Source organism: Microcaecilia unicolor, chromosome 6 (genome assembly GCF_901765095.1).
Source record: "Microcaecilia unicolor chromosome 6, aMicUni1.1, whole genome shotgun sequence".
NCBI lineage: Eukaryota > Metazoa > Chordata > Amphibia > Gymnophiona > Siphonopidae > Microcaecilia > Microcaecilia unicolor.
In genome coordinates, this window is record NC_044036.1 from 75393459 (window position 1) to 75420403 (window position 26945).

The 26945-nt window shown below is 49.7% G+C and overlaps 1 protein-coding gene across 2 annotated transcripts in view; it reads right to left on the reverse strand.

Moving 5' to 3' along the window:
* The window catches only part of CNN3 (calponin 3), a 77265-nt gene that overhangs the window by 3232 nt on the left and 47088 nt on the right, over positions 1-26945 (reverse strand). For both annotated transcript variants that reach the window (XM_030205701.1, XM_030205702.1), the window contains exon 6: positions 15414-15560. In XM_030205701.1, coding sequence (XP_030061561.1) covers positions 15414-15560 — 147 coding nt within the window. The remainder of the gene's footprint in view (positions 1-15413; positions 15561-26945) is intronic.

Below are 26945 nucleotides of genomic sequence, written 5' to 3' on the forward strand. Positions count from 1 at the left end.
GGATACGCATACAGGATGCCTGTTCGTCAATGCAGGAGAAAGGCATCCAATGCTAGTCTGTCGTGGGCCTGAAGCCTGGAACAGAACTGAGGGACCTTGTGATTGATCTGAGTGGCAAAAAGATCCAGCAAGGGAGTGCCCCACGCTCAGAAGATCTTGCGAGCGACACCCATGTCCAGTGACCACTCGTGAGGTTGCATGATCCTGTTCAGACTGTTGTTTACGCCTGTTCGGCCTGTCACAGCCTCTTTAGGTGGAGAAGAATAGTCCAGGACTTCGAGCATCTCAGTCCTGGGCTCATCCTCAATCTCCACAGGGAAGGGAGCAGCTGTAGCCATTTCCCGGACAAAACAGGAAAAGGAAAGCCTCTCAGGTGGAGATAGTCTCCTCTCTGATGGAGGGGAAGGTTCAGAGGGAATCCCATAGGACTCATCAGAAGAAAAATACCTGGGCCCTTCCTCTGACCCCCACAAATGCTCCTGCTCAGTATCAGATAAGACCTCTGTTAAGGTACTTCGACACTAAGTGTGTTTTTTCTAGCAAAAAAGGTGCCGGTACTCAAATGCTAGGCCACCCTTCAAGAGTGGGGTGATCACTGAGGTACCCACCCCATAATAGCCAGGCCCCCTGCAACCAGTCACAGAATCTATGATGAGACAGAATTGGTGTGTGGACCCTGAGGTCTATCATTAAAACATGGGTTCCATGGGTCAGTTTTAGCAGACAGTGGAAAAGGTGCCAGTACTCAGTACCCCCAATTACCCCCTCAAAAAAAGCCCTGTCGACACTGAACCTGCCTCAACGCCGAGGAACAATATCCTTGATGGCGATGTCGAGAGGCCGACGCCCGGCCTGACTGTGGTGAAGCTCCTTCCACAGATGTCGAAAGGGAGTCAACCTGGGTGGCAGCCGACGCTGATGCCGAAGGCACCGCGGTCAGGGACCTCACCGCAGGAGAAAGGCCAGACACCGCTGCAGCAGACGGTACAGAAGGCACAAGCACCCGACACCAAAGCTGACTGTTGTAGCAGTCCCTCCAGAAGTTCTGGAAACAAGCCCGGATACGCTCGTTGAGAGCCGCATTCGGAGAAGGCTACGGGGTCGGTGGAACAGGCGGTGTCAGAATCCGTGAAGGATCGGGAGCAGGTACCAGGCTACTAGGAGACCGACTCATCAGGATCTCCTGTATCGAGAGGGAGCGATCCTCTCGGCGCTGACACTTCGAGTGCCAACTCTCAACGCCCCAGAGTTCCCAGTACCGTGTGTCGAAGGAGAATGACGACAGTGCTTCATCTCCTTCGCTCGAAGCCTGTCGAGACTCCTCGGTACCGACAAAGACATGGAATCTTCACGTCTCCTCGGGGCCGGGTCAGACACTCATCAGTATCTCCTGTATCGAAAGGGAGCGATCCTCTTGGTGCCGACGCTTCTCGGGTGCAGACTCCGACGCCCCGGAGCTCCCGGTACCGTGTGTCGAAGGAGAATGATGAGGGTGCTTCATCGCCTTCGCTCAACGCCCGTCGAGACTCCTCGGTACCGACGAGGACGTGGAATCCTCACGTCTCCTCGAGGCTGGGTCCGAGAAAGGTTGGTCCCAGGGGGCCTGCATAACATGAGGTCTCGAGGCAGGTGGAGACCCACTCGACGCCTCACTGCTCCCAGCGCAAGTTGGTCTCTCAGCAGCCATTACCTCTCTTCCCGACGTCGATGCTCCTTTTGATGTCAACATCGCCGACCTCGGTACCAAAGTCGATGTCGAAGGACCGGACCGAGCCCCAAAAAGCTTCGAGACACTTCTCGGGGGTCATTCCATGTCAAGTGGTCTGGTGGTCCCTGTGCGAAGGCTGCAGTATGGGGTCAAACAGATTACTATATCTCAGCAAGTATTGCATCGGCGAACGTAAAACTTTACCAATGTTCATTGGGGACATGTATGAATATTCACAGAAAATTTCATCGAAATCCATGATGGTCGCGCAGGGACCACTTGACATGGAATGACCCTTGGGTCCGTTTCTTCATACAAAGACACAGACTACAGCCGGCTGGCCTATGGTCGGGCCCAAAGCACTGGATACACCAGGCATGGGTATCGGTACCTGAGATGGTCCGGTTGCACCGAGTACAGCGTTTGAAGCTGCTGGGTGTCTTCGATGACATGGAAGGGAAAATGGCTTTGGCGAAATCAAAAGACGCGATTGTGCCAGATAAAAGAAAAAAGGGCACAAAAATAAGGGAATAACCCGGCGACAAAAAACAAAGGGAACTTGAAAGGGGAGAAAAACTAAAAGTACACTACAGGAACTTTTTTTTTTTTTTTTAACGACAATAATAATAATAAAACAAAGAAAAATTAGGAGAAAAAAAGCGAAAACTCGAAGACTCTTTCCTGGGCCTGAGAGGAACGCAGATAAAAAAAAAAAAAAAAAAAAAAAACTACCACACCTCAACGCAGAGAGAAGAAAAACGAAGGGGCACGCTCACGCAATGGGCGGGAAGTCGTCTGCGCATGCGTGGTGCGTGTGATTCACGCGCCAGAAGACTAGGCAAAAAACTTTTATTTTTGCTTCAAAATTTGTTCCGTTTCCTGGGCTGACGCGGACATCGACCCACATGTGAGAACACAAGCAGCCTGCTTGTCCTCGGAGAATATACTATTTATAACATGAGCCTTAAGCAAGGACTATTATCCAAAATAAGCTCACACTTGCACCTCAAAGTTTTATGATAGAAAAAAAATCTAGGAATATGTTGTGCAGATATGGAACAAGCATGAAATTAAATTTTAAACCTAGAAATCTACTTTAAAATCCAGTGCTCAGAGACCTCCTTTATAATGGATGAATGAAATATTTTAAATTTCCCCTGTAAAGCTTTCCAAGTTCTGCCTTCCCCTGTGAAAACCATTACCAATGGCCCAGAGAATGATCACATTTAAAAACATCTAAGTTAAAAAAAAAAAAAAAAAAGTAGTAATTAAAAAAAACAAAAAAAAACTGCATCAGCGTTTCATTTTGCAGGATTCCTTATGATCTGCAGACAAAAATGTTTTAACTAAAGTTTTCTCAGCAAACCTCAAATTTTCAGCTGTCTATAATTAAGACATCTTAATTAGTTCATTATAAACACTGAAAAAACCACTCTTATTCAAGGACAGAGGCATTTTAAGATTACCCTTCAACATGACTGAACCTAACTTCTTCCTGTATTATGTGCTGTACATATTTCAGGACTTATGCACATGAATATCTAGCTCCCTTATTTCTTTCACATACTTCATATACCACAAAATTGATGCTGGACAGGTGGCTAAGCTGTTCACAAAAGTTAGAGAAAACAATGGACACCCTTCCCAACCTACTGAGATTTTCTCAGACCAACATGCTTTCTACATAAGGTATCAAGGTTGATTTTAAAGAACTGTATTCAAGTAAACAATGAAGGTCTGATAGATGAAAAGCACCTACTACTACTGTATATATTTAAAGAAACATCTCACTCCTTTATGCATGAAAAAATGATTTCACACATTTAATGTATAGTTTAGTCATTAGCCTTTGCATTTTCAGTACACATTTAAATCTTGTAGCACCATTCTAAGCTTTTAAATTTGTGGGACTGTAACACTTGTTTGCAAAATGTGTAATGTACTCAACTTCACATTTAATTGAAGTTGCATATTGTGCCTTGCAAAGTCTTCACGCCTGAATAGTTTTTCACATTCTGTCTAAATAGAATTCAAACTCCATTGAAGTTAAGGGTTTGTCCACATCTACACAACATATATTACACTTCTCTTCACAACTTCATCAGAGCAAAACCAAAATTAGCTTTGTTTCCAAAAACTGCCTAAACAAGGCACATACATTAGAGACCACCTGCACCCGTAAAAGTAAATCAGCTGATTTTTGTGTTCCTGGACAAAATAAGCTGCTGTACAAGTTAAACTTAAAGCAAAAGATCTAAACATACAACTAAGAACCACTCTGAAGTAAAGATTATTCAAAACAGTACAGACAAGTATTTACAGACTTCTCCAAATGTGCAAGAATCCCATGAAGCACAGTCAGGTTGAAACACTGATACCATCAAGACTTTCCCTAAAAGATCAGTGGCCATGGGTCAAGGAAACAGCTGAGGAATGTTACTGATGCTCAGAATTACTTTAAAAACTACAGATGTATTGAGAGCCAAGACTAGGGAAAAAAAAGTTCAGACCGTTCAACATTTCAAAACTACTCCACATATATGCTTATAAGGGAAGGTGGTGAGAAGGACACCACTGGAGCGGGGGGAGGGGGGGAAGAGAGGGGAAAAAAGGGTTATGTGGAACACGGCCACCATGGCTCTTGAAACCAGATCCCCTCCTTTGTGTCCAGCAAGAGGGCAGCATGAGGCTATGCCGGGAGTCATTTCTGCTCAGCAGGTCAGGAATCCGATGATCCCACCGCAGTGTGGATGTTTCATAAGGAGTCACCACCTTCCTGTATACCTAAGGCTCTCCAGGTTCTGAATATGTCTTCTTCTGATCCTGCCACAGCCGCATCTGCTCATCTTAAAATGATGAGCACTAGAAGACTACTTCAGTCTTTCCAGTGCATGAAGCTATGCAGGAATTCATTTCTGCTCATTAGCTCACTACAGACATTGCCCTGCTACACCAGTATCTGTTAATCTAAAAATGGCGAGCCAAGCTTGGCTTTGGAAGCTGCATTACCTTCCCGAGGTCCCGAGAAAAGCATGAAGCAAAGATTTTGATCAATGGAACTCGCTGGTCACTTCCAAATAGTATAGGAGTACATGGAGAACGTCAAAGAAGCAGGAAGAGACAAAAGTTTATTGGGATGAAAGGCAGAAACCACCTTATGAAGAAGACAGGCCTATACGCCTCATCACCCCTTCAGGAACACTCAAAAGGATGAAGTCAGGAGTTCTGAAACCCTGCTAGGACTGAACCTGGACCACTGAAGAAAATTAGGCTGCCCCGGACAATAGTACCTGGTCTCCTTAAAACGCGGGCAAGCCTGACCAGACCAAAAAATATGTAGACATATCCTCAGGAAGATGCCAAGTATGAGTCACCAACTTGACCGCGTCCTCAAACAGCTTGCCCTTAAAAGAAAGCTTATCGAACCACTGTTTGAAGCTGCATCTGCCGCCCAGTGATGCAACCACATCAAATGACAGGCTGTGACCACCAACACATCTGCTTAATCAACACCTGAACAAATCCTACAAAAAATCTGCCAAATGAGCCAGCCTTGACTCCACATCTGGCAATTGAGGTCATCGATTGTCTTTTGGAAGGTATCCAAAATCTGTTGCAGCCAGGTAAGGCATGCCCTAGCAGCCTATGAGCTAAAGATTGCTGCCTCCAGAGAAAGAGAACTTCTGAATTGTTGGAGGAAGGCTGTGCTGAATTCACCCATGAGGCTAAGTTGGCTTAAAGGGAACAAGAGAGATGGAGACCAAAGATGAGTAGGAACCCCTGAAGTGGTCTGATGCAGAATCTGGCCCATGGGAGAATGTCCAAAGAAGAGACCATTGCACCCAGAACCTGGTAGGGAAAGTAGAACCTGACTTGGGTTGGCATCTGCTGCTGAAGAGCGAAAGGAAGAAAGGACTTCCCAAGCCTATCTGGAATATCACTCCCAGATACGCCAAGATTTGTGTTTGAAACAACAGACTCTTGGTGAAAATGGTTACCAATCATAAGGACTGAAGAAAAGTAGCTACCTTGGATGAAATTTGCAGTCTTTCTTGATATAGTCACAAATCAGGCAATCACAAGGTATAGATGAACCTGCAATCCATCCTCACAAAGAAAAGCTGGCACTACCACCATGACCTTGAAAAAACTGTCCTTGGTGATGTGGAAAGGCTGAAAGACAAGGTCATAAATTGATAATATTCTTCTGGGGGAAGGTGCACTGGGAATATGAAAGTATGCGTCCTTGAGATCCAAGGAGCTTAGAAACTCACCCCGCTAGACGAATTATTACACACTGCAAAATTCCCATTGTGAAAAGTTGAACCTTATGCACTCTAGACTCTTATGACATCCAAACTCAGCTGAAAGGAAGATCCCTGGTTGAGCTACAAAGCAAAGTGAACAACTTCCCATTCCACCAATTGCAACTGGGGACGGACTTGACTGCACCTAAATGAAGAAATGTTTGCAAGGTGGCATGAACTGCCTGATATTTGGGCTTGGCTTGCATGGAGAATCCAAGAAAAATCTGCATTGGAATATGAGAACTCCAGTTTGTAACCCTGCGTTAGAAAATCCAAGACACATTGATCCAAGTCAATCTTGGTCCGCTCCTCATGAAACCCGTAAAGGAGTCCTGCTATTATGAAACCTGAGAAGTGAACCGAAACCCCATCACTGAGAGATACAGCAGGCATAGGTAGACCTGGAGTTGAAGCCGAGATCATTCTGCCAGCATGCAAGGCAGCTTGTCATAGTGGAAGTGGAAACCCTGGAAGTGGTTTTCCTGGCTTGGAATGCGTGGCTTCACGAAACCTACAACTAAACTGAGAGGATTTAAAAGAATCTTTAGACTCATCCTCTGGCAATCTCTGAGACTTGGGAGTCCCTCAGGTCTGTACCCAACTTCCCTAGATCTTCTCCAAGCACAAGATTACTTCTAAAAGGTAGCTCACTACATGCGACTTGGAAGCCACACTTGGATGGTGTGGCTGTGCATTAGAGCTAACAAGTGTGGCTGAGAACCAGAGCTAGCTGGTATAGCAGAATATGGCTGTTTGCACCACTGTGCACTACAGATAGCAAGCTGCAGTGGAACATGACCCGGCAACCTCGATCTCTGTGCTCACTCTCAGCTGGTTGCTTAAACTATTTAGCTACCTCTAAACTGAAGTAGCTCCGTAATAAACGCTAGCTGTCCCATACAATGAAAAGGTGCAAAAATGCCAATAGAAGCAATTAGTGCCACTGGTGACACTACGGAGACCATGGTGGCTGCAGCTAGTATGCAATAATTTGGCTAGTGAGCTAAACTTTAGTATAGAAGTGTAGTGATAACTATTCCAGTCATGCAATGAAATGGTTGGCAAAGCAAGCAGTAAGAGAATGAAATAAGATATGCCCCATTGGAAACAGAGCTGACTCCGCAGCTTCTAATATGATGGATAAACTAGCCTTGAACCTGAGACCTTCAGGTTGAAAGCCAGCCATCTTCCAGAATAAAACTATTTTTATGTAAACACTGCACCCAGAGAAAATGCCACCATGTCACCACAGAGGGTGCACGATTACTATGGAGACCACGAGAAACCTGTCAGGAGTGCACTAGCCTCAGAAATTAACTCAAAATGGGAAAATTAGGTTCTTACCTTGGTAATTTTCTTTGTTTAGTCATAGCAGATGAAGCCATTATGTACGGGTTGTGTCCATCAACCAGCAGGGGGAGATAGAGAGCACTCAACTTTTCACAGTGCCTCATGGCCAGCCAGCTCCACTGCCTCTTCACTATTTGAAGCTTCCAAAGCAGTATGGCAAACCGCAATGGGAATAACATGAACTTTCCTCACAGCGAACGATGGCCCCATAACAAGGGCATAAACTCAAAAAAAGGAGGGAATGAACTCATCCTCCTGGAGGGAATAAACTCTTCCTCCACTTTGTATAAACGGAGGGAATACTTGCTTCCCCCTGGAGGGAATAAACTCATCCTCCCAAAACATGAACTGGAGGGAATGAACTCATCCTCCTACAACTGTAACAAGAATCCTGAAGACTGTTTTCCGACTCCCCAAGGAAGGGATATAACTTCAGGAAACAAGAACAGCACCTGAAATCAGAATCACTGCAATACAGACAATCATACAGGGAGGGCTCATGGCTTCATCTGCTATGACTAAAGGAAAGAAAATTACCAAGGTAAGAATCTAATTTTCCCTTCCCTGTCATCAAACAGATGAAGCCATTACGTATGGGATGTAACAAAGCAATCCCTAAATAGGGTGGGAACGAGCCACACCACGCGCTAGCATTTGTGCTCCAAAACGCGCATCCCTCCTGGCAGCCACATCCAGTCTGTAACGTCGGGCGAAAGAGAGCTTAGAAGCCCATGTTGCAGCACTGCAAATTTCATGAAGAGATAGTGCTCTAGTTTTCGCCGAGGAACAGGAAATCGCTCTTGTGGAATGTGCCTTAAAGGCTACAGGCAGAGCCCGGCCAGACAGCAGATAAGCTGAAAAGATAGCTTCTTTGAGCCAACGGGCAATAGTGGCTTTAGAAGCTGAAGACCCTATGCGAGGACCTGCAAACAGCACAAAAAGATGATCAGAGGTCCTGAAACAATTTGTAATTCGCAGCTGCTGCAACAGAGTCCTGTGCACATCCAAAAGGTGCAACTGCCCAAATGATTCTGGAAACTCCTCCTCAACAAAGGAGGGAAGAAAAACAGGCTGGTTTAGGTGAAATGCTGAAACCACCTAAGGCATGAAGGAAGGCACGGTCTGAACCGTGACCAGACTGAGAATTGCAGAAAAGGGTCTCTACAGGACAGCGCCTGGAGCTCTGACACCCGTCTCGCCGAGGTAATGGCCACTAAAAAGACGGCCTTCAGTGTCAAATCTTTCTCTGAAGCGCGCCGAAGCAGTTCAAAGGGAGCCCTCTGAAGGGCCTTCAATACTAACCCCAGGTTCCAAGCTGGACAAGGTGCCCGCACGGGAGGACGGAGCCGAAGCACCCCTCTAAGAAACTGTGCCACATCTGGATGAGCAGCTAAGCACACGCCTTCAACCTTGCCATGCAGGGAGGCCAATGCTGCCACTTGCACCCGCAGGGAATTATAGGTCAAGGCTTTGTGTACACCATCCTGCAAAAAGTCCAGAATCGGCGAGACAGGGGCCCGCAACGGAGAAAGCGCTCTTGAAACACACCAGACTTCAAACTGGCGCCAAATCCTGGCATAAGCCACGGAAGTGGAGCGCTTACGGGCCTGCAGGAGTGTGGAAATTACCTTATTTGAGTAGCCGTTGTCTCTCAATTGCACCCTCTCAATCGCCATGCCATAAGACCAAAGCGGCAGGTGTCCTCCATGGCCACCGGACCCTGTGACAACGGAGGTAACGGAAAGGGAGCCTCCAACAGCATGTCGGAGGTCCACATACCAAGGCCTCCTGGGCCAATCCGGGGCGATGAGCACCACTTCTCCTGGATGCAGCCGAATCCGCAGGCGCACTCGCCCTATCAAGGGCCACGGAGGGAAGACATACAGCAAGCCCAGGGGCCAGAGTTGAGCCAAGGCATCCAACCCGGCAGAGCGACAATCCCTCTGTCTGCTGAAGAAGCACGGGACTTTGGCATTGGAACTGGTCGCCATAAGATCCATCACTGGCTTGCCCCATTTGGCACATATCTGCAGGAATACATCGTCTGCTGGTTCCCACTCCGCTGGATCATTCTGATGCCTGCTTAGATAGTCGGCTTGCACGTTGCTCTGACCTGCAATGTGAGCTGCTGACAGGGACTGTAGATGCAGCTCGGCCCAGTGGCAACTTTGTTCGGCCTGCGCGGCTAGAGCTCTGCACTGAGTGCTGCCTTGTCGATTTATGTAGGCCACTGATGTCGTGTTGTCCGACATCACTCGGACAGCCAATCCGGCCATAAGAGCCAGAAACACCGCTTTCAACTCCAGGCGGTTGATAGACCACTCCGACTCGTCGGGTGTCCATAGACCCTGGGCATGCTTCCCCTTGCAATGTGCGCCCCAGCCCTTCAGGCTGGCATCTGTCACCACTAGGCACCAATCGGGGAGAGCCAGCGGCATTCCCCGCCGCAACATGCTGTCCGAAAGCCACCACTCCATACTGAGGCGGACCGCAGGGAGCCAAGAAAGTCTGCACTGATAATCCTGAGATACTGGAGACCATCGTTGAAGTAGAGAATACTGTAGAGGTCTCAGGTGCGCTCTCGCCCATGGCACCACTTCCAAGGTGGCCATCATCGATCCCAACAGCTGGACAATGTCCCAAGCTCGCGGGTGGGGCATCCTCAGGAGAAGACGGACCTGATTCTGAAGCTTGCACTGCCTTTGCTCGGGAAGAAACACATAGCCCGAGGCTGTGTCAAACCTGGCCCCCAAATATTCTAGAGATTGCGAGGGGGTCAGGTAACTTTTGGCCATATTGACGACCCAGCCCAGAGATTGAAGGACTGAAACCACTCTGGCTTTAGTTAGATGACTCTTTTTCAGAGTCTGCTCTGATGAGCCAGTCGTCTAGGTATGGGTGAACCCGGATACCCTCTCGCCTGAGAAAGGCAGCTACTACCACCATTACCTTGGAAAAAGGTTCAGGGAGATGTGGCGAGGCCAAAAGGCAAAGCCCGAAACTGGAAATGTTAACACCGCAAACCGCAGAAACTTCTGGTGCGGGGGCCAAATTGGTATGTGCAAGTAAGCTTCTTTCAGGTCCAGAGACATGAGAAACTCTCCTGGCTGTACCGCCGCAATGATGGAGCACAGGGTTTCCATGTAAAAATGCCGCACTCTTAAGGACTTGTTTAGCTCTTTTAAGTCCAGGATCGGGCGAAAAGACCCGCCTTTTCGTGGCACCACAAAGTAAATGGAGTAGCGGCCTAGACCTTGTTCGGCGGGAGGCACCAGGGTCACAGCCCGTATCTGGCACAGACTGTCCAAAGTTTCCTCTACCGCCGCCCATTTGGCGGCAGAACCGCATCGGGACTCCACAAACACGTCTCTCACCAGGGCATCGAATTCTATTCGGTATCCGTCTCTGATCAGGTCCAAGACCCACTGATCTGCGGAGATGTTGGCGAACTCCTCGAAAAAGAGGGAATGTCTTCCTCCAATGACAGGAAACGAGGGGGCCGGCGCACCATCATTGAGAGGGTCGCCCCTGAACTCCAGGCCTTGAACCGGCAGCTGCGGAACGTTTGTCCGAGCGAAAGGAGTTTCTCTGCTGAAAGCGGGCACGAGACGTGAACCCAGCAGAACGCCCCGGGCGGTACCTTCGAGCTTCACGGAAGCGAGGTCTGTAAGAGAAGCGGACCGCCTGACCCTTAGAGGAAGGCTTCAGCCTATCTTCGGGCAAGCGCTGAGGTTTAGAATCCCCCAGGCCTTTAACAATGTTTTCCAGCTCCTCACCAAATAGAAGGCCTTGAAAGGGCAACTTCACCAACCTTTGCTTAGGAGGCCATGTCCGCCGCTCAATGTCGTAGCCAAAGAGTGCGGCGAGCCGCCACTGCTACAGCCATTTGTTTAGCCGAAGCTCTGACCATATCATAAAGGGCGTCATCCAAAAAGGACAAGGCCAACTCCATCCACGGAGCCACTTCAGATAAGGTCTCCGCTCCATCACCAGGCTGTTCCACTGCCTGCTGTAACCAAGCCAGGCAGGCTCTAGCAGCATAACAACTGCATGCAGACGCCCAAACAGTGAGACCTGCCAAATCAAAGGACCGCTTCAGAGCTGAATCAAGCCTGCGGTCTTGAATATCCTTCAGGGCAACACCACCTTCAACCGGAAGGGTAGTTCTCTGTCACAGCCGTGACCAGGGCATCCACTTTAGGCATTGCAAAGCGAGCCAAATGTTCCTCACTCAGAGGGTATAATTGCCCCATAGCCCTGGCAACCTTCAAAGGTCCCTCGGGGTCAGTCCATTGAGCCGAAATAAGCTCTTGGATGGAGTCATGCAAAGGAAAGGCTCGAGCAGGCTTTCTGGTACTAGCCATCCTTGGATTAACAGAGGAGGCTGTGCCACTCCCAGGATCTTCAATCGAGAGGGCTTGTAAGGCATCTGAAAAAAGCGCTGGCAGCTCCTCGCGGTGGAAAACCCTCACCGCCGACGGATCATCAAGATCCTGTGGCAATTCTACACCCGACTCTGGCTCCTCAGACCAAGAAGTTCTGCTAGACCCCTCAGAATCCTCATAGCCCAAAAACAGGGGGGGGGGGGGGGGGGGGGGGGGGGGAGGGCGCCACACTCAGAAGGGGAATTAGCCCTTCTGCGTTTATCAGGAAGATAAGAAACAGGCAAAGCCAACTCCAAAAGGCCAGGATCCACCGGGTGGGGGGCAGGCAGAGGGTCCGAAGATCCCTGTGGAAGAGCTCTTTTAAGCATGAATGCCTTATGCAGCATTAAAACAAAATCAGGGGAGAAAACCGCTCCCTGACCTCCCGGATCCTGCCCAGGGCTATCAGCCTCACTCAGAGGACCCCCCCCCCCCCCGGATTCAGGGCTCTCCGTCGCAACGGAGGCCGCGCCATGTGGAAAATCCAAAATGGCGTCCGCTGCCAGCTCAGAGCACGAAAGATCGCCGCTCGCCATGCTCGGGCCGGCTCTACCGTCTGTACAGCACGATTTACAGAGCCCCACTGCTGATTTGCGCTTGCCACATTTAGAACAGCACTTTACAGTCTCCGCAGCCATCGCCGAAAACGGTGGTAAAATTCAAAATGGCGGTTCGCGCCAAAAACGACCCGATCGCGGGCCCACCCTGGAGGAGTCAGAAAACACTCTTACCTCACTGGACCGTGTATCACCGCTCCGGTCCTGCAGAAGAATCTCAAGAAAATCTCTTTTCCAAGATCGCTGCACTAAAGCGCGACGCAACTTTTTTTTTTTTTTTTTTTTTTTTTTTTTTTTTTTTTTTTTTTTTTTTTTAACGCTGTGAGGAAAGCAGAGGCAAAAGAGGTAAATAAAATCACTCCGGAGGCTCAGATAAGTGGGAAAGGCAGGGAAAGGCGAACCAATGTGCCTGCATCCACTGAGTGGGAAAGGACAGGGAAAAGCAAGCTAATATGTCCACATCCACGGGGGCATGGGTAAGGCAGGGAAAGGGCTGACCTATGTGCCTTCAAAGTGAAGCTGCTATAGCCTCTAACACCCCGGCTAACAACTGGCAAGCCAGGAGCCACCCCCAGGCAGATTTTTGATGGAGCTCGAAGAAGCTGCAGCCACCCTGCTTGGGGAGATAGAGAATACTGAAGAGGCAGTGGAGCTAGCTGGCCATGAGGCACTGTGAAAAGTTGAGTGCTCTCTATCTCCCCCTGCTGGTTGATGGACACAACCCATACGTAATGGCTTCATCTGCTTGATGACAAGGAAGTAGTATTTTTCCCAGAAACATGGAGTCAACAGCACTAAGCCTGACTCTAAACACCATCTGTACTGCCATGCTCTGAGAAAAAGGGTAAGAGTGAAAAACCCACAGTAGGACCTTTCCTAATCCTGATCCCTTTCTCCCTTCCTTTTATGTTGCACACACACCATAAACCACCTCGAGGAGGGTACCAAGCAAAGGTAAATCAATACAGAAATATTCTTAATACCTAACTGCAAGAGAGTACACACAAACCATAAACCACCTCGATGAGGGTAGCAAGTAAAAGATAAATCCAGACAGAAATAGTGCTCAACTGCAAGAGGGTGTACAGTCATTGTCCCCAACAATACACTCACAGTATAATCATTACCTGCCAAACTGCAGTCATTAAGCTTCGGACGCCACAGACCAGTCTCACGGTCCCACTGGACCTCCAACCCCAATACTGCGGGGCTGCTTGGGAAGCTGCGGAGACCCGAGGACTCCCACTGGAGTCTTCTGACAGGAAGGGGTCTGTGAGTCCCTCAGACCTCTTCATCAGAAAGCAAATACTCTGCAAAAGGTACCAACTCTGGAGCAAAAGGGTGCTGGGGGGGGGGGGTGGGGAATCTACTCCTGCTCCCCAAGCCACAGCTTCAGAATGGCCAGCACTCAAAACCACCAGTATTGCAGTCAAACTGGACTCTTCATGTAGTGCCAGCATCTCACCAAACGGCATAATGCCTGCAGGCGTGCTAAGTAAACCACTATGCCCGAACACTACACTCCACACTTTCAGGCTGCAGAGCGTCATCCAGTGGCACAGCGGCCAGCAGGCCTGCACGGGAACAGTAGGAACAAACGCCTGATGCCGCTCCCCAGTTCCCACTCCGGGAGCCACGTTGAAACCCCGCCATCATAAAAACACAAAGTGAGGGGGACCTGGCACCACCAGGTGTATACCTAGTCCCTAAGCCTGGGCCACCTCAACCCCAAAAGCTCTACCGGACTTGGAGGACCATGCCAGGAGCTAAGCAATCCAGAGCTGCAGGGTTATGACATCCACCTGCTAGAACTTCAGAGGTTTACTACATGTGGTCATGTGCAGCCACCTTAATCTCAGTAGTCTATCTCCACCTGCTGGCAGAGGGACATAACCCACAAGTCTCTGGATTGAGCTACGGGACACTATGGAAGTCTGTATGATGTAAAAACAGTACATCACCCCAACGTCATCCCTAGAGGAAAGCCTGATAATGGCAGCAGGTCTGGGAGGCTTATAAAGAGGGGGGAAATGCAAAGTACAGGCAGATTATAGAAACAAGAAAAACCCTGTCAGTCTGTCACAGACCCAGGCAAAATATTTACCTTTCAGCACATGAAGCAAAAGCAACAATGGAGTGGCTAAGAAAGAAAAAGTGAAGTCACCAGTGAAATCTCAGACCTGTATTCAACAGAAATTCTGAGCCAAGACTTCAACACTTCAGTCCAGACAAACCCCAAGCACCATGAAAAAGTTTGAGCTATTCTGCCAAGTAGACTGGGCAAAGGATTGCATCATCTCTCTGTGCCAAGCTGGTAGAAATTTATTGTAAATGACATGGCTGTTATTGTAATCGAAGCATATAGGCTTTTTATTTCTATAATTGTTTTTCATGTTGAAAGTGCATATTGTTTATATCAGTGAAAAAGAAAAACTACTTAAAGACAGCTACAAAAGTTATTTCCTGGGGGAATCATATTCAACAGCGCAATACAAGATCTGTAAAATTCTGCATGCAGACATTTATCACTTCATCTTGCTAATTAGGGACAAAGACAGAACAAGCTGGAGGATGTGCCACAGGGATTATGGGGGAGAGAGGAGACAGGATTCTGGAGTTCTACGCTTGGGGTGGGGGTTGTCTTGGGAACACAGTTAGAACTGAGATAAGGGGTGAGCAAACTCTGGAGGGTAGAAAGAGAGACCAGAGGGGTGGGGCTGGAGAAATGTGGGAGGGAATGGAAAGTGTCTACCCTGGAGAAGGGGCAGAGAAAGGTAGGGACTGAACTGAGAAAGAGGTTCAAGCTATATTGGGGGACAAGAGCATGCTGGGGAAGAAATTTCTTGTCTGAGAGAAGTCAAATCTTATGACAAGTGAATTTGTCACACAAGTTTCCAAAAATGTATATGGAATTAAAATACTGTGCACATAATTTCTTTATTTTGTGTACAGTTCCCCCAGGAGTAGAATTCGTGTAGGAGTAAAGAGCAAGAAGACTTTTGCAAGGCACTGTAATCCTCCTACAGACCAAGAAATTAACTCAGCAGAAAATCACAGGAGTACTTACTTGACTGGCTCCTTTGTTAGTACCCATCTGTAGACTGATGGTTGTCTGGTCAAATGGCTTATCAGTTTGCATTTTTGGATCATAAAGATGCCTCCGAGTTCCATATGCAGTCATTCCAGCTTGGCTGGCACATTTGTTGGTTCCCATCTTGAGGCGGGGGGGGGGGGGGGGGGAGAAAAAAAATCAATAGGTAAGTTAGGTAGACATGTACACAAATAAAGGAAATATTCTCAAAAGATAACAAGTGACTGTGTGAAAATGGTTTACTCACTGAAGAACTTCAGTTCTTTAACTTCAAGCATGCCTTTAAAGGGCATGAAAACCCAGTGTGCTAAATATAAACCCTATATGCTTTTACATTAAGTTTCCTACAGGGAAAGGGTCTCTGAAGTATTCATATGAAAGTGATTCTTCAGAGTTATTCAGGTTTTTGGTTTGGGGTTTGTTTTTTTTTGAAGGTCACATGGATTTTTCATGCATTCAATTCCTGAGGCTTTTTTTTTTTTTTTTTAAAGCTGATTTTCAAAAGAAAATTTTTCAAATGGTCACAAAGCAAAGCAGTCATGTGATCTGTCCCATGGGTAAGATGTCTCCCCCAGATCCAGATATCCAGGAGTGTTAAAGCTCACAAGATCAATCCTCCAAGAAAGGAAGGTGTGTTTAGGCAACCTTTAGAACACTGTCTTCAGTGAAAAGCAATTACATTAATTAAACTCTACTGATCTTGATACTATCAATGACTTGCTGCTTATCCATTCTATGTTTTGGCAGTTAAAACAAGACTGGTGAATAAAGAATGTCTTAGGACCTGGGAGGGAGCCAGGTGACTTGCCCAGGATCTCCAACAGAAAGGACTATTTTATTTAAAAACTTTTATTCTGCTCAATCCAAAGTTTTTAGGAGATTACATAACATACATAAAATTTCCAAAACATAATAAAAGAAAAAAAAAATCTCCAAAAACACCATAGGTGAGGAGAGCTGTGGCAAGGCCTTAAACCAGAAATGGTGCAGAAGAACACAGAAGCAATTGTAGGCTGCTATGGGAATGCGCAGCTCGGCCTCCATGAGGACCAAGGACATCAGGAACTCGCCTGGCCGAATTGAGGCAATTATGGACCTGAGTTTCCATGTGAAAGCACTGGACCTGCAGACAGGCATTTAACTCCGAATGGAGTTGAAGGAGCAGCCTTTCTTTGGGACCACAAAGCAAATGGAATAAGGTTCCCAGGCCGTGGTCTTCATGAGTCACTGACTTCACAGCACCTAGCTCCAGGAGATGCTGGAGAGTAAGGGCGGCAGCCTGTCACTTTTACTTTGAGCCACATAGGGAAGCCATGAAGACATTGGGAAAAGTGGACAAGCTCCACAGTATCCCTTCTCAACCACCTCTAGAACCCAATGTGGTGGAAGAGGGAAAACTTGCTCCCCCCCACCTGCACCAAGGGGGATGCCCATTCCACTAGCATCATTCGAGTGAGTGCATTATGAAGCGGAAAATGCTTCTGGGGCCAAGCAAGGTCCCCCAAGAGCTAGTTCCCCTCAGAAGGGTCTGCAACAGGAGATTTGAGCATCCGCAGAGTCTCCATAACCTCATCAATAACATGAGAGCTCCTCAAAACAGAAGACCCAACTCACATGGGACCACTCCTCTTCCTCCTGTGGAGGGTCCTCTAAATCCAAGTCCGTCTGAGTGTCAGAGAAGATATCCAGGTCCTCCTGGACATCCTGAAGCTGACCTCCATGACCCCCAACCCAACCAATCTCCTCTGTGGTGCTTAACCCCAGAAGGAGGCCCCGAGAGGGGACGTCCAGGGCCCAAGAAACTAGCCTCCTCCTGCAGGGCTTGACTAACCATTTGGGTCCAAGCTCTAGAGGCAAACCTCCATGGGTCCCATTGGGACCCCTCCCTCCCCAAGTGGACCCAGGGAAGGTGGGAGGGAAAAGGCCCCCCAATCCCTCTTGAGTTCCAATGGGGGATGAAAGAAATCCTACTACTGAGAAATAGCAGCAGGAAAGAAAACCAAGTTGAGGCAAGATGGCAGCCATTCCCTACTGAAAACAATGGGACCACAGGTTCAGAAGTTTCATAGCAGGGATATAAAGCAGAAATTCCAGTGACCTCACCCCCACCCCCGAGCCGTTTCTGAAGTTGGAAATGACATGCCACAAGACAGGCAGACAGAGTTGGCAGATGTGCTAATCTACTAGGTCTAGAGGACACCACAGTGTCTTCCAGCAGGCATGCCTAGCCATGTGGCTGGATGTGTAGGCCTGCCCTGCTGCTCGAGCCAACTCCAGTGTCTCCAACTGTAATGGTATCAGTTTAAATTATCAGGATTATTGATTGTGTTGGATCAGATAAAGATATATATCAATATATCTGTACAGCTTTAAAAACTGACTTTCATTTCAAGCCCATCTCCCCCCCCCCCCTCCCTTTTCCTTGGGAAACCTTTGATAAGCAAAAGCTTGGCTAGGTGTTCACCTAAAAGCCATTAACACCTCTACTACTTAACAAAAGGACAAACAAGTAAGAGGCTGCTTCAAAGGTTTAACTTTCTTCCTCTGATCAAAAGCCTGGCTGGTCAACAGAACAAAGGATCAAAGGTAACCAATAGATACAAGACAGAAAACCTGTGAAGGTGGGAATCCACACACCTATTGACAAAAGTTGAGTATAATGTGTATCTGCTACAGAGATTGAGACAGGAAGCCTTGTGCTTCAAAAGACCATTTGTCAGCAAAATCCAGACAGGAAGTCTTGTGATGTCATAAGACATGAGACCAAGATACCACAATGCTTTGCAACTACCCAGGGTCAAGTGCAAACCAGGAAGCAAATGCACACAGGACATGCACTCATTTTTCCCTGCAAACAGACTGTATAAAAAGCCTGGAAAAGCCCAGCTCTAGCTTCTTGGGAATCTGCTCTTGGAAATCTGCTGCTCTGGGGACCTGCAGCCCACCTGCCTGCTGTGAGGACCTGCCTCTGCCTCATGGCTCTTCACTGGACCACAGCATGCTCTACAACAAAGACTTTTCTGTAAGTTATAAGGTAAAATTATGTATCATACCTGATAATTTTCTTTCCATTAATCATAGCTGATCAATCCATAGACTGGTGGGTTGTGTCCATCTACCAGCAGGTGGAGATAGAGAGCAATCCTTTTGCCTCCCTATATGTGGTCATGTGCTGCCGGAAACTCCTCAGTATGTCGATATCCAAGCTCCATCCGCAGGACTCAGCACTTAGAGAATTACACCCACAAAGGGACACTCTGCCCAGCTCACCACCGCCGAAACGGGGGAGGGGAATTAACCCAGCTCATCCCCACACAAGTGGGGGAGGGGAATCCGTCCAGCTCATCCCCGCGGAGCGGGGGAGGGACACCACACCCGCCGATGTGGGGGGGGATCTGGCTTATCCTGCAACCGCGGGAGGAGCTGACTGACCCTAACACCGCCGAAGCGGGAGGGGTACAAAGCTGCCCTACTGCCGCACGAAGCGGGAGGGAGCGCCGGCAAAATTTAAGTCTCAATCCAGCTCCGTAAAACGGAGGGGAGAGGAATGCAGCAGCTCACTGTAACACAAATTCGTCTCAACTCTTGAACAATCCATTGAAAAACTTGAACACGAAGTCCTCCTGAACAGGAAATGAAGACTAAACTTGAACCTGAAATGCAACCAGAATATAAACAATACAGATATCTGGGAGGGGCTATGGATTGATCAGCTATGATTAATGGAAAGAAAATTATCAGGTATGATACATAATTTTACCTTCCATATCATCATGCTGATCAATCCATAGACTGGTGGGATGTACCGAAGCAGTACTCACCCAGGGCAGGACATTGAAATCCCTGACCGCAACACTGAAGCTCCAAACCGGGCCTCCGCCCGAGCAGCCACAGCCAAGCGGTAATGCCTGGAGAAGGTATGGGCCGATGCCCAAGTTGCCGCCTTGCAAATCTCTTCCAAGGAGACGGACCCGGCCTCTGCCATTGAGGCCGCCTGAGCTCTAGTGGAGTGAGCCTTCAACTGGATAGGCGGCACCTTCCCAGCGGCCACATAAGCCGCTGCAATGGCTTCCTTGACCCATCTTGCCACTGTAGGCTTAGAAGCCTGCAGACCCTTACGAGGACCTGCAAACAGGACAAACAGATGATCCAATTTCCGGAAATCATTGGTCACTTCCAAGTATCTGATGATGACTCGTCTCACATCCAGATATTTGAGAGCAGAGTATTCCTCTGGGTAGTCCTCCCTACGAAAGGAAGGGAGACAGAGCTGCTGATTCACATGGAAGCGAGAAACAATCTTGGGCAGGAAGGAAGGCACTGTGCGAATAGTCACTCCTGCCTCAGTGAACTGCAGAAAAGGCTCTCGACATGAGAGTGCCTGGAGCTCGGAAACTCTTCTGGCTGAAGTGATAGCCACCAAAAAGACTGCTTTCAACGTCAGGTCTTTCAGAGATGCCCTAGACAAGGGTTCAAAAGGCGGCTTCTGCAAGGCTCTTAGCACCAGGTTGAGATTCCACGCAGGCACCACTGAGTGCAGAGGAGGGCGCAGGTGATTAACTCCCTTGAGAAAGCGCACCACATCTGGCTGCGAAGCCAGGGAAGCACCCTTCAGGCGGCCCCTGAAGCAAGCCAGAGCCGCTACCTGGACTTTAAGGGAACTGAGCGACAGGCCTTTCTCCAGACCTTCTTGCAGGAACGCCAACACTGAAGAAATTGGAGCAGTGAAGGGAGAAAGTGAGCCTGCTTCACACCACGCTGCAAAGGTACGCCAAACCCTGGCGTAAGCAGTAGAAGTAGAGCGCTTCCTCGCTCTCAGCATAGTGGCGATGACCTTGTCTGAGAAGCCCTTCTTTCTCAGACGCTGCCGCTCAATAGCCAGGCCGTAAGACCAAAGGGGGAGGGATCCTCCATCACCACGGGACCCTGATGTAACAGGCCCTGCTCCACTGGCAGCCGCAGAGGATCGTCGACTGAAAGCCTGATCAAGTCCGCATACCAGGGACGTCTGGGCCAGTCCGGACCCACCAGGATTATCCGGCCCGGATGCTTTGCCACCCGGTCTAGCACCCTGCCCAACATGGGCCAGGGCGGGAACACATAGAGAAGCTCTTGTGTCGGCCACTGTTGGAGAAGAGCATCTACTCCCAGGGATCGAGGGTCCCGTCCTCTGCTGAAAAAGCGCGGCACTTGGCAATTGGCCGATGACGCCATCAGATCTAGGCTCGGCTGGCCCCAGCGCTTCGTGATGTCCAAGAACGCCCGAGCAGATAGCTGCCACTCTCCGGGCTCCAAGGTATGGCGACTGAGAAAGTCCGCCTTGACATTCATGACTCCGGCAATGTGGGCCGCTGACAGCTGTTCCAGGTTCGCTTCCACCCACTGGCATGGATTCATGGCCTCCTTGGCTAGAGGGGCACTCTTGGTACCTCCCTGGGGGTTGACATAGGCCACAGCCGTGGCATTGTCCGACAGGACCCGTACTGGCTTCAACGCCAGTACCGGGATGAACTCCAAAAGCGCCAACCGAATGGCTCTGAGTTCCAGGAGGTTGATAGACCACTTTGCCTCTGCAGGAGACCAGAGCCCCTGCGCTGTCCTTCCCAAGCAGTGGGCTCCCCAGCCTGACAAAGAGGCGTCCGTCGTGACGACAATCCACTCCGGGGTCACCAGAGGCATTCCTGCAGACAACTTGTCTGTCTGCATCCACCAGCTCAGCGCCTTGCGCACTGCTGGGTCCAAGGGAAGGCGCACAGCATAATCCTCCGACATCGGAGTCCAGCGCTGCAGCAGAGAGAGTTGTAGTGGTCTCATATGAGCCCTGGCCCAGGGCACTACTTCCATCGTGGCCGTCATAGAGCCCAACAGCTGCACATAGTCCCAAGCCCGAAGAAGAGAGGCTCCTAGGAACTGGTCCACCTGAGCCTGAAGTTTGACAATCCAATTGTCTGGCAGGAACACTCTGCCCACTTGGGTGTCGAATCGAACTCCCAGATACTCCAGGGACTGAGTCGGGCGCAGCTGGCTCTTCTCCCAGTTGATGATCCACCCCAGGGAGCTCAAAAGAGCAACCACCCGGTCCACTGCTTTGCCGCACTCTGCATAAGAGGGGGCTCGGATCAACCAGTCGTCCAGATAAGGATGGACTTGTACTCCTTCCTTTCGCAGGAAGGCCGCGATGACCACCATTACTTTGGAGAAGGTCCGCGGAGCAGTAGCCAACCCGAAAGGGAGGGCTCTGAACTGGAAGTGTCGTCCCAGGACTGCAAAACGCAGAAAGCGTTGATGAGGAGGCCAGATGGGAATATGCAGGTACGCTTCCTTGATGTCCAAGGAAGCCAAGAACTCTCCTGCCTTCACTGCCGCTATAACAGAGCGGAGAGTCTCCATGCGAAAGTGCCGCACTTTCAAGGCCCGATTGACCCCTTTGAGGTCGAGGATAGGCCGGACAGAACCTCCTTTCTTTGGTACCACAAAGTAAATGGAGTAACGTCCCTTGCCAATCTGATTTTCTGGCACCGGAACGACCGCACCCAGGCGTATCAGGTTGTCCAAGGTCTGCTGCACTGCCACAGCTTTGACCAGAGACTTGCAGGGAGAGAGTACAAACCCGTCTCTTAAGGGTCGGCAGAACTCTAACTTGTAGTCGTCTCTGATGACTTCCAGCACCCAAGCGTCTGAAGTTACTCTGGTCCACTCGCCCAGAAACGAGGACAGGCGTCCTCCAATCTGCACTGGGCCATGGACCAGGACCCCGTCATTGGGTACGAGACCCTGGGGGAGGACCGGAGGGCATACCTCCGGGACGGCGGTCTCTGCGAAAGGAATGCTGCTTGGGGGAGAAGTTCCTTTTGAAGGAAGAGGGGGCAGAGGAGCCCGACTTGCCCGGGCGGTACCGACTGGCTTCCTGAAACCGTCCTCTGGAGATACCGGGGCGAGCACTGGCCCGAGCCCTGACCTCTGGTAACCTCTTGCCCTTAGACGTGCCGAGATCGGTCACGATTTTGTCCAGCTCGACCCCAAAGAGCAGCTTGCCTTTAAAAGGCAACTTAGCCAGGCGGGACTTAGAGGCGTGGTCCGCAGACCAATGTTTCAGCCAAAGCCAGCGCCGCGCAGAGACTGTCTGAGCCATGCCTTTAGCCGAGGCTCTCAAGACATCATACAGTAAGTCTGCCAAATAAGCAAAGCCCGATTCCAGGGCCAGCCAGTCAGCCCTCAAGGAAGGATCCGAGGGGGAAGCCCGCTGCACCATCGTCAGGCACGCCCTGGCCACATAGGAGCCGCAAACTGAGGCCTGCAAACTTAAGGCAGCCGCCTCGAAGGACGACCTTAAAGCCGCTTCCAATCTTCTGTCTTGGGCGTCCTTTAGTGCCGTGCCACCTTCCACCGGCAACGCCGTTTTCTTAGTCACCGCAGTGATTAAAGAATCCACGGTAGGCCAAATAAAGGCCTCACGTTCACTTTCAGGCAAAGGATAGAGGCGGGACATAGCCCTAGCCACTTTGGCTCGCTTCCGGGACATCCCATTGAGCCGAAATTAAGGTGTGCATGGCATCATGCACGTGGAAGGTTCTAGGCGGGCGCTTCATCCCCAGCATAATGGCAGAGCCAACAGGGGCTGAGGGAGAGACGTCCTCTGGCGAGGAAATCTTCAAAATGCTCATGGCCTGCAGTAACAGGTTGGGCAAATCCTCTGAGCGAAAGATCCGCGCTGCAGAGGGGTCATCCGCTCCATCCGAGCGGGAATCCGTCTCCTCCAAGGAATCCCCAAAGGACCGTTGGGAGAACTCAGATACGCTGCCCTCATCTACATCAGAGGAAACAGCGTCCTCTAAGGTCTGGGAATCCACCCGAGGGCGTTTACTTCCGGGGGCCTCAACCCCGTTATCGGACAAGGGAGAAGGGGCAGCGTTTTGCATAAGGAAGGCCTGATGCAGCAGCAAAATAAACTCGGGGGAGAAACCCCCCAGACTGTGAATTTCAGCAGCCTGGGCCACAGCCCTAGACGCACCCTCAACCGGCGCTCGCAAAAGCGGGGGAGCAACATGCTGCGCATCCAAGATGGCGTCCGGCGCGACACTCCGCAAAGGAGCCGCGCGGGAAGAACGGCGCTTAACTTTAGCTGCTTTTTTGCCGTCGCCCAAATCAAGGGCGGCCATGGCATGAACGTCTCCCAGCTCAAGGGCGGCCCAAGAAGAAGCCGTCCGAGCAGAGTGGCTGGCCAAGATGGCGGAGGCGAGCAGCGGGGGATGGGCGTTTATGGCGGGAAAAACCGCCGCACCGGAGGAAGAACCGGGACACTGACCGGCCTCCAAACTGACACCCAACAAGGGCGAATCAGATTTTAAAACCCCCGCATCCCCGCTAGACGCGCACACGCGGTCCGGGGAGCGATTCTTTGCGCCCTCGCCCTCCGACGCCATCAGCCACGTGGAGATCAATCGGGGAACCCCCTGCCCGCTACAAAAAGGTAAAATTACCTGCTTTCCGCTCCGAGCTGTAACGACCTGGTGTCCCAGTGAGTAGCTGCAATAAACGTTTAAATAAACGTCGAAATAAACGCCCTTAAGGACGTCCAAAAATTTTTTTTTTTTTTTAAACGGAGCCAGCGGGAGGGGGGAGAAAAGGAGGGACCTGGCACCACCAGGTTTGCACTTGCTCAAGAAGAGCCCTCAACCCCAGGCACTCAACAAAACCTAAAAATTAGGCTTGGAGGCCTAGCCAGAGCTGCTGCTGTGTGTGACCACCACCTGCTGAGATAGAGAACATACTGAGGAGTTTCCGGCAGCACATGACCACATATAGGGAGGCAAAAGGATTGCTCTCTATCTCCACCTGCTGGTAGATGGACACAACCCACCAGTCTATGGATTGATCAGCATGATGATATGGAACTTCTGATTTAAAAACCTACCTACTTTAAGCTCAGATTCTCTGTAAGACTTATCTCTCGCTGCAACATTAATCGCTGCAATTGTATTTTAAAGTAACTCCTTTTGAAGCTAAATCTACATTCTGTTTTTCACATATGTTCTTAAACCTGGTAATGCAGGTTAATGCAATCCAATAAATATACTTAATTCCTTTTATTCTTGCAATTGCGATTATCATCATCTTAATAGATAATTGGTGGAGAAATTATAAATATTGGCAAGTGCTCTGGAGCAATATATTCTAATTCTTACAGTACCTGTAGTAGAAATAAATTCTTTTTTTTAAGGTTAGACGTGCACAGCTTTTGTGTGAGACCACATGGTCGGAGCACATGCTCTTAAAGGCTTAGAAATACAGCACATGCTTTGAGCAACTTCCCCCAAGATAAATTAATTCTTGTTACACAACTCCTTGTGCTCTTTTTTTTAAGTGCCAGGCAGATGCAGGGGAGCCTGGGGTTAACACCCAAACAGGGTGAGTGGGTAAGGAGGGGTGGGGATGGGGATCATACAAAGCGTGACTGCGGGATGCGGAGCTGAGCTCCACGTTCAACTAGGTAACACAGGAGCAGCTATTAGGCTCAACCACGCTGTGCAGCCACAGCCAGCAGAGCTAGACCAGGGACCAGCACACAGCATGACCTACCATCTGCAGAGGTAGAGAAAATACTGGATCTTTCCAGACAGCACCACCAGCTAATACTGGTGAGGTCTCTGATAAAGCAAAGATACTTATCTGTAGCAGGTATTCTCTGAGGACAGCCTCTTGCTGGAGTTAAGCCTAAGTAGGCTGGCGAGCCGAAGAGTGTAGGTACAAGAGTTGTACCTACACCTAGGACAGTAATAGAAGTCCTCCTTGGCTTGCCAAAGTCCTCCTAGCTGAGGTGGTTGATGCAGAAAGCGCCCGGCGGGAGAGAGAAGAGATTGTATCAGTGATTTTTGATTTGGTCAGTGACCTTGTCAACCCTTCTCCCCAAAAAGGTTATCCCTCGGCAAGGGGCATCCGCAAACCTCTGCTAAACAGTCAGAAACACACAGCCATGAGAGACTGCGAATTGCTATACTGAACATACAACACTTTTGATGTGGCATCCATGATATAAGTGCCCCTGGCCTTCTACTGCTTGACCAACTGGTGAAAAGGCTCAGCCTGCTCAGGAGGGAGTGCATCAACAAAGTCCAGCAGCTGGAGCACCGAGTCTCACAAGTACATGCTCATGAAGAGCTGGTAAGATTGTATACAAGAAACGAGCATTGAAGCCTGGTACATCTTTCTCCCAAAAGAATCCAGAGTTCTAGCTTCTCTGCCTGGGGGTGCCAAGGCATGGTCTGGAACTCCTGCCTCTTTTGAGCGGATTCCGCCACCATGGAATTGTGAGACAACTGAGGCCTATCAAAACCAGGCACACTGAGCCAATACTGGGTGTCAATCCCTTCCATTTTTGCCCTGGTGGCACAAGTTCGACTGCATTGGCCTGTAGAAGGGCAGAGAGATCTCCTCTAGAAGTACCTGCTTGTGAGCACGAATGGCTGCTTGAAACGGGAGCTCCTCAGCAACTTATCGAGGCATTAGCAAACGAGCGGCACTAACGACCCACTCCCCAGCGAAAATATAAGAAAACGAGGGGGGAAAACGAGGTGAAAGCCCGGATGGCGTCGGGGGCGGCCAAATCGGCCGATTTGCAAGCCTACGGCTTCAAACGTAAGGAGCCGAAATCGGGCCTCCTGCAAGCTGGTGAGAGCACGCGCCTGGCTGGAACGCAACAAGAGAGCCCAGAAGTAGCAGAATTAATGAGTGGCGACATGGAGAACATACCTCAGCAGGAAGTTTGGGCAAAACTCTGCACGTGGTTCCAGGAGATACGAACGGACTTAAAAGATTTAAAAGAGGTGCGTCACGATATAGCAGCCCTAGGGGCGGAACTTAGAGGAGAGATGGTGGAGCTGGGCAACCGAGTAGCGGAGGTGGAGTCGGGCCTAGAGGAGAACGCGGAGGCAGTCCAGGCGCTGGAGCAGCGGGCACAAGGTCAGAGTGAGGATACCCAATTCCTACTGGACAAGGTAGAGGACCTCGAGAACAGAAGTAGGCGCTCCAATATCCGGATTCGCGGCGTCCCGGAACTCCCTGAGTATATGAACTGTGAGCAGGTAGTCCAGCGTATAGCGGCTCAGCTATTATCGACGCTGGAGAACTCAAGAGACCCAGCTGATATCATAATTGAGAGGGCACACAGAACGCTGGGTGGACGGAATAAGAATGCACCTAAGGACATAGTGGCCTGCTTCAAGGACTATAAAATTAAAGAAGAAATAATGAAGAAAGCGAGAGCAGCAGAGCCAGTGGAGTGGGACAGTTATCCTATAGAGTTATATCAGGATCTGTCATCCACCACGCTCAAAAGGCGGAGCGAACTGAGACCGCTGACTGCCCAACTTAGGGACGAAGGGATCCGATATAAATGGCAGCATCCTTTTGCCCTGCTGTTCTACAAGGACGGTAAGCAATGCAGAGTGGTGTCGCTGGAAGAGGCCCAAGCATATCTGGCGCAGGAAATACCAGTTGCAGAGTGCGAGC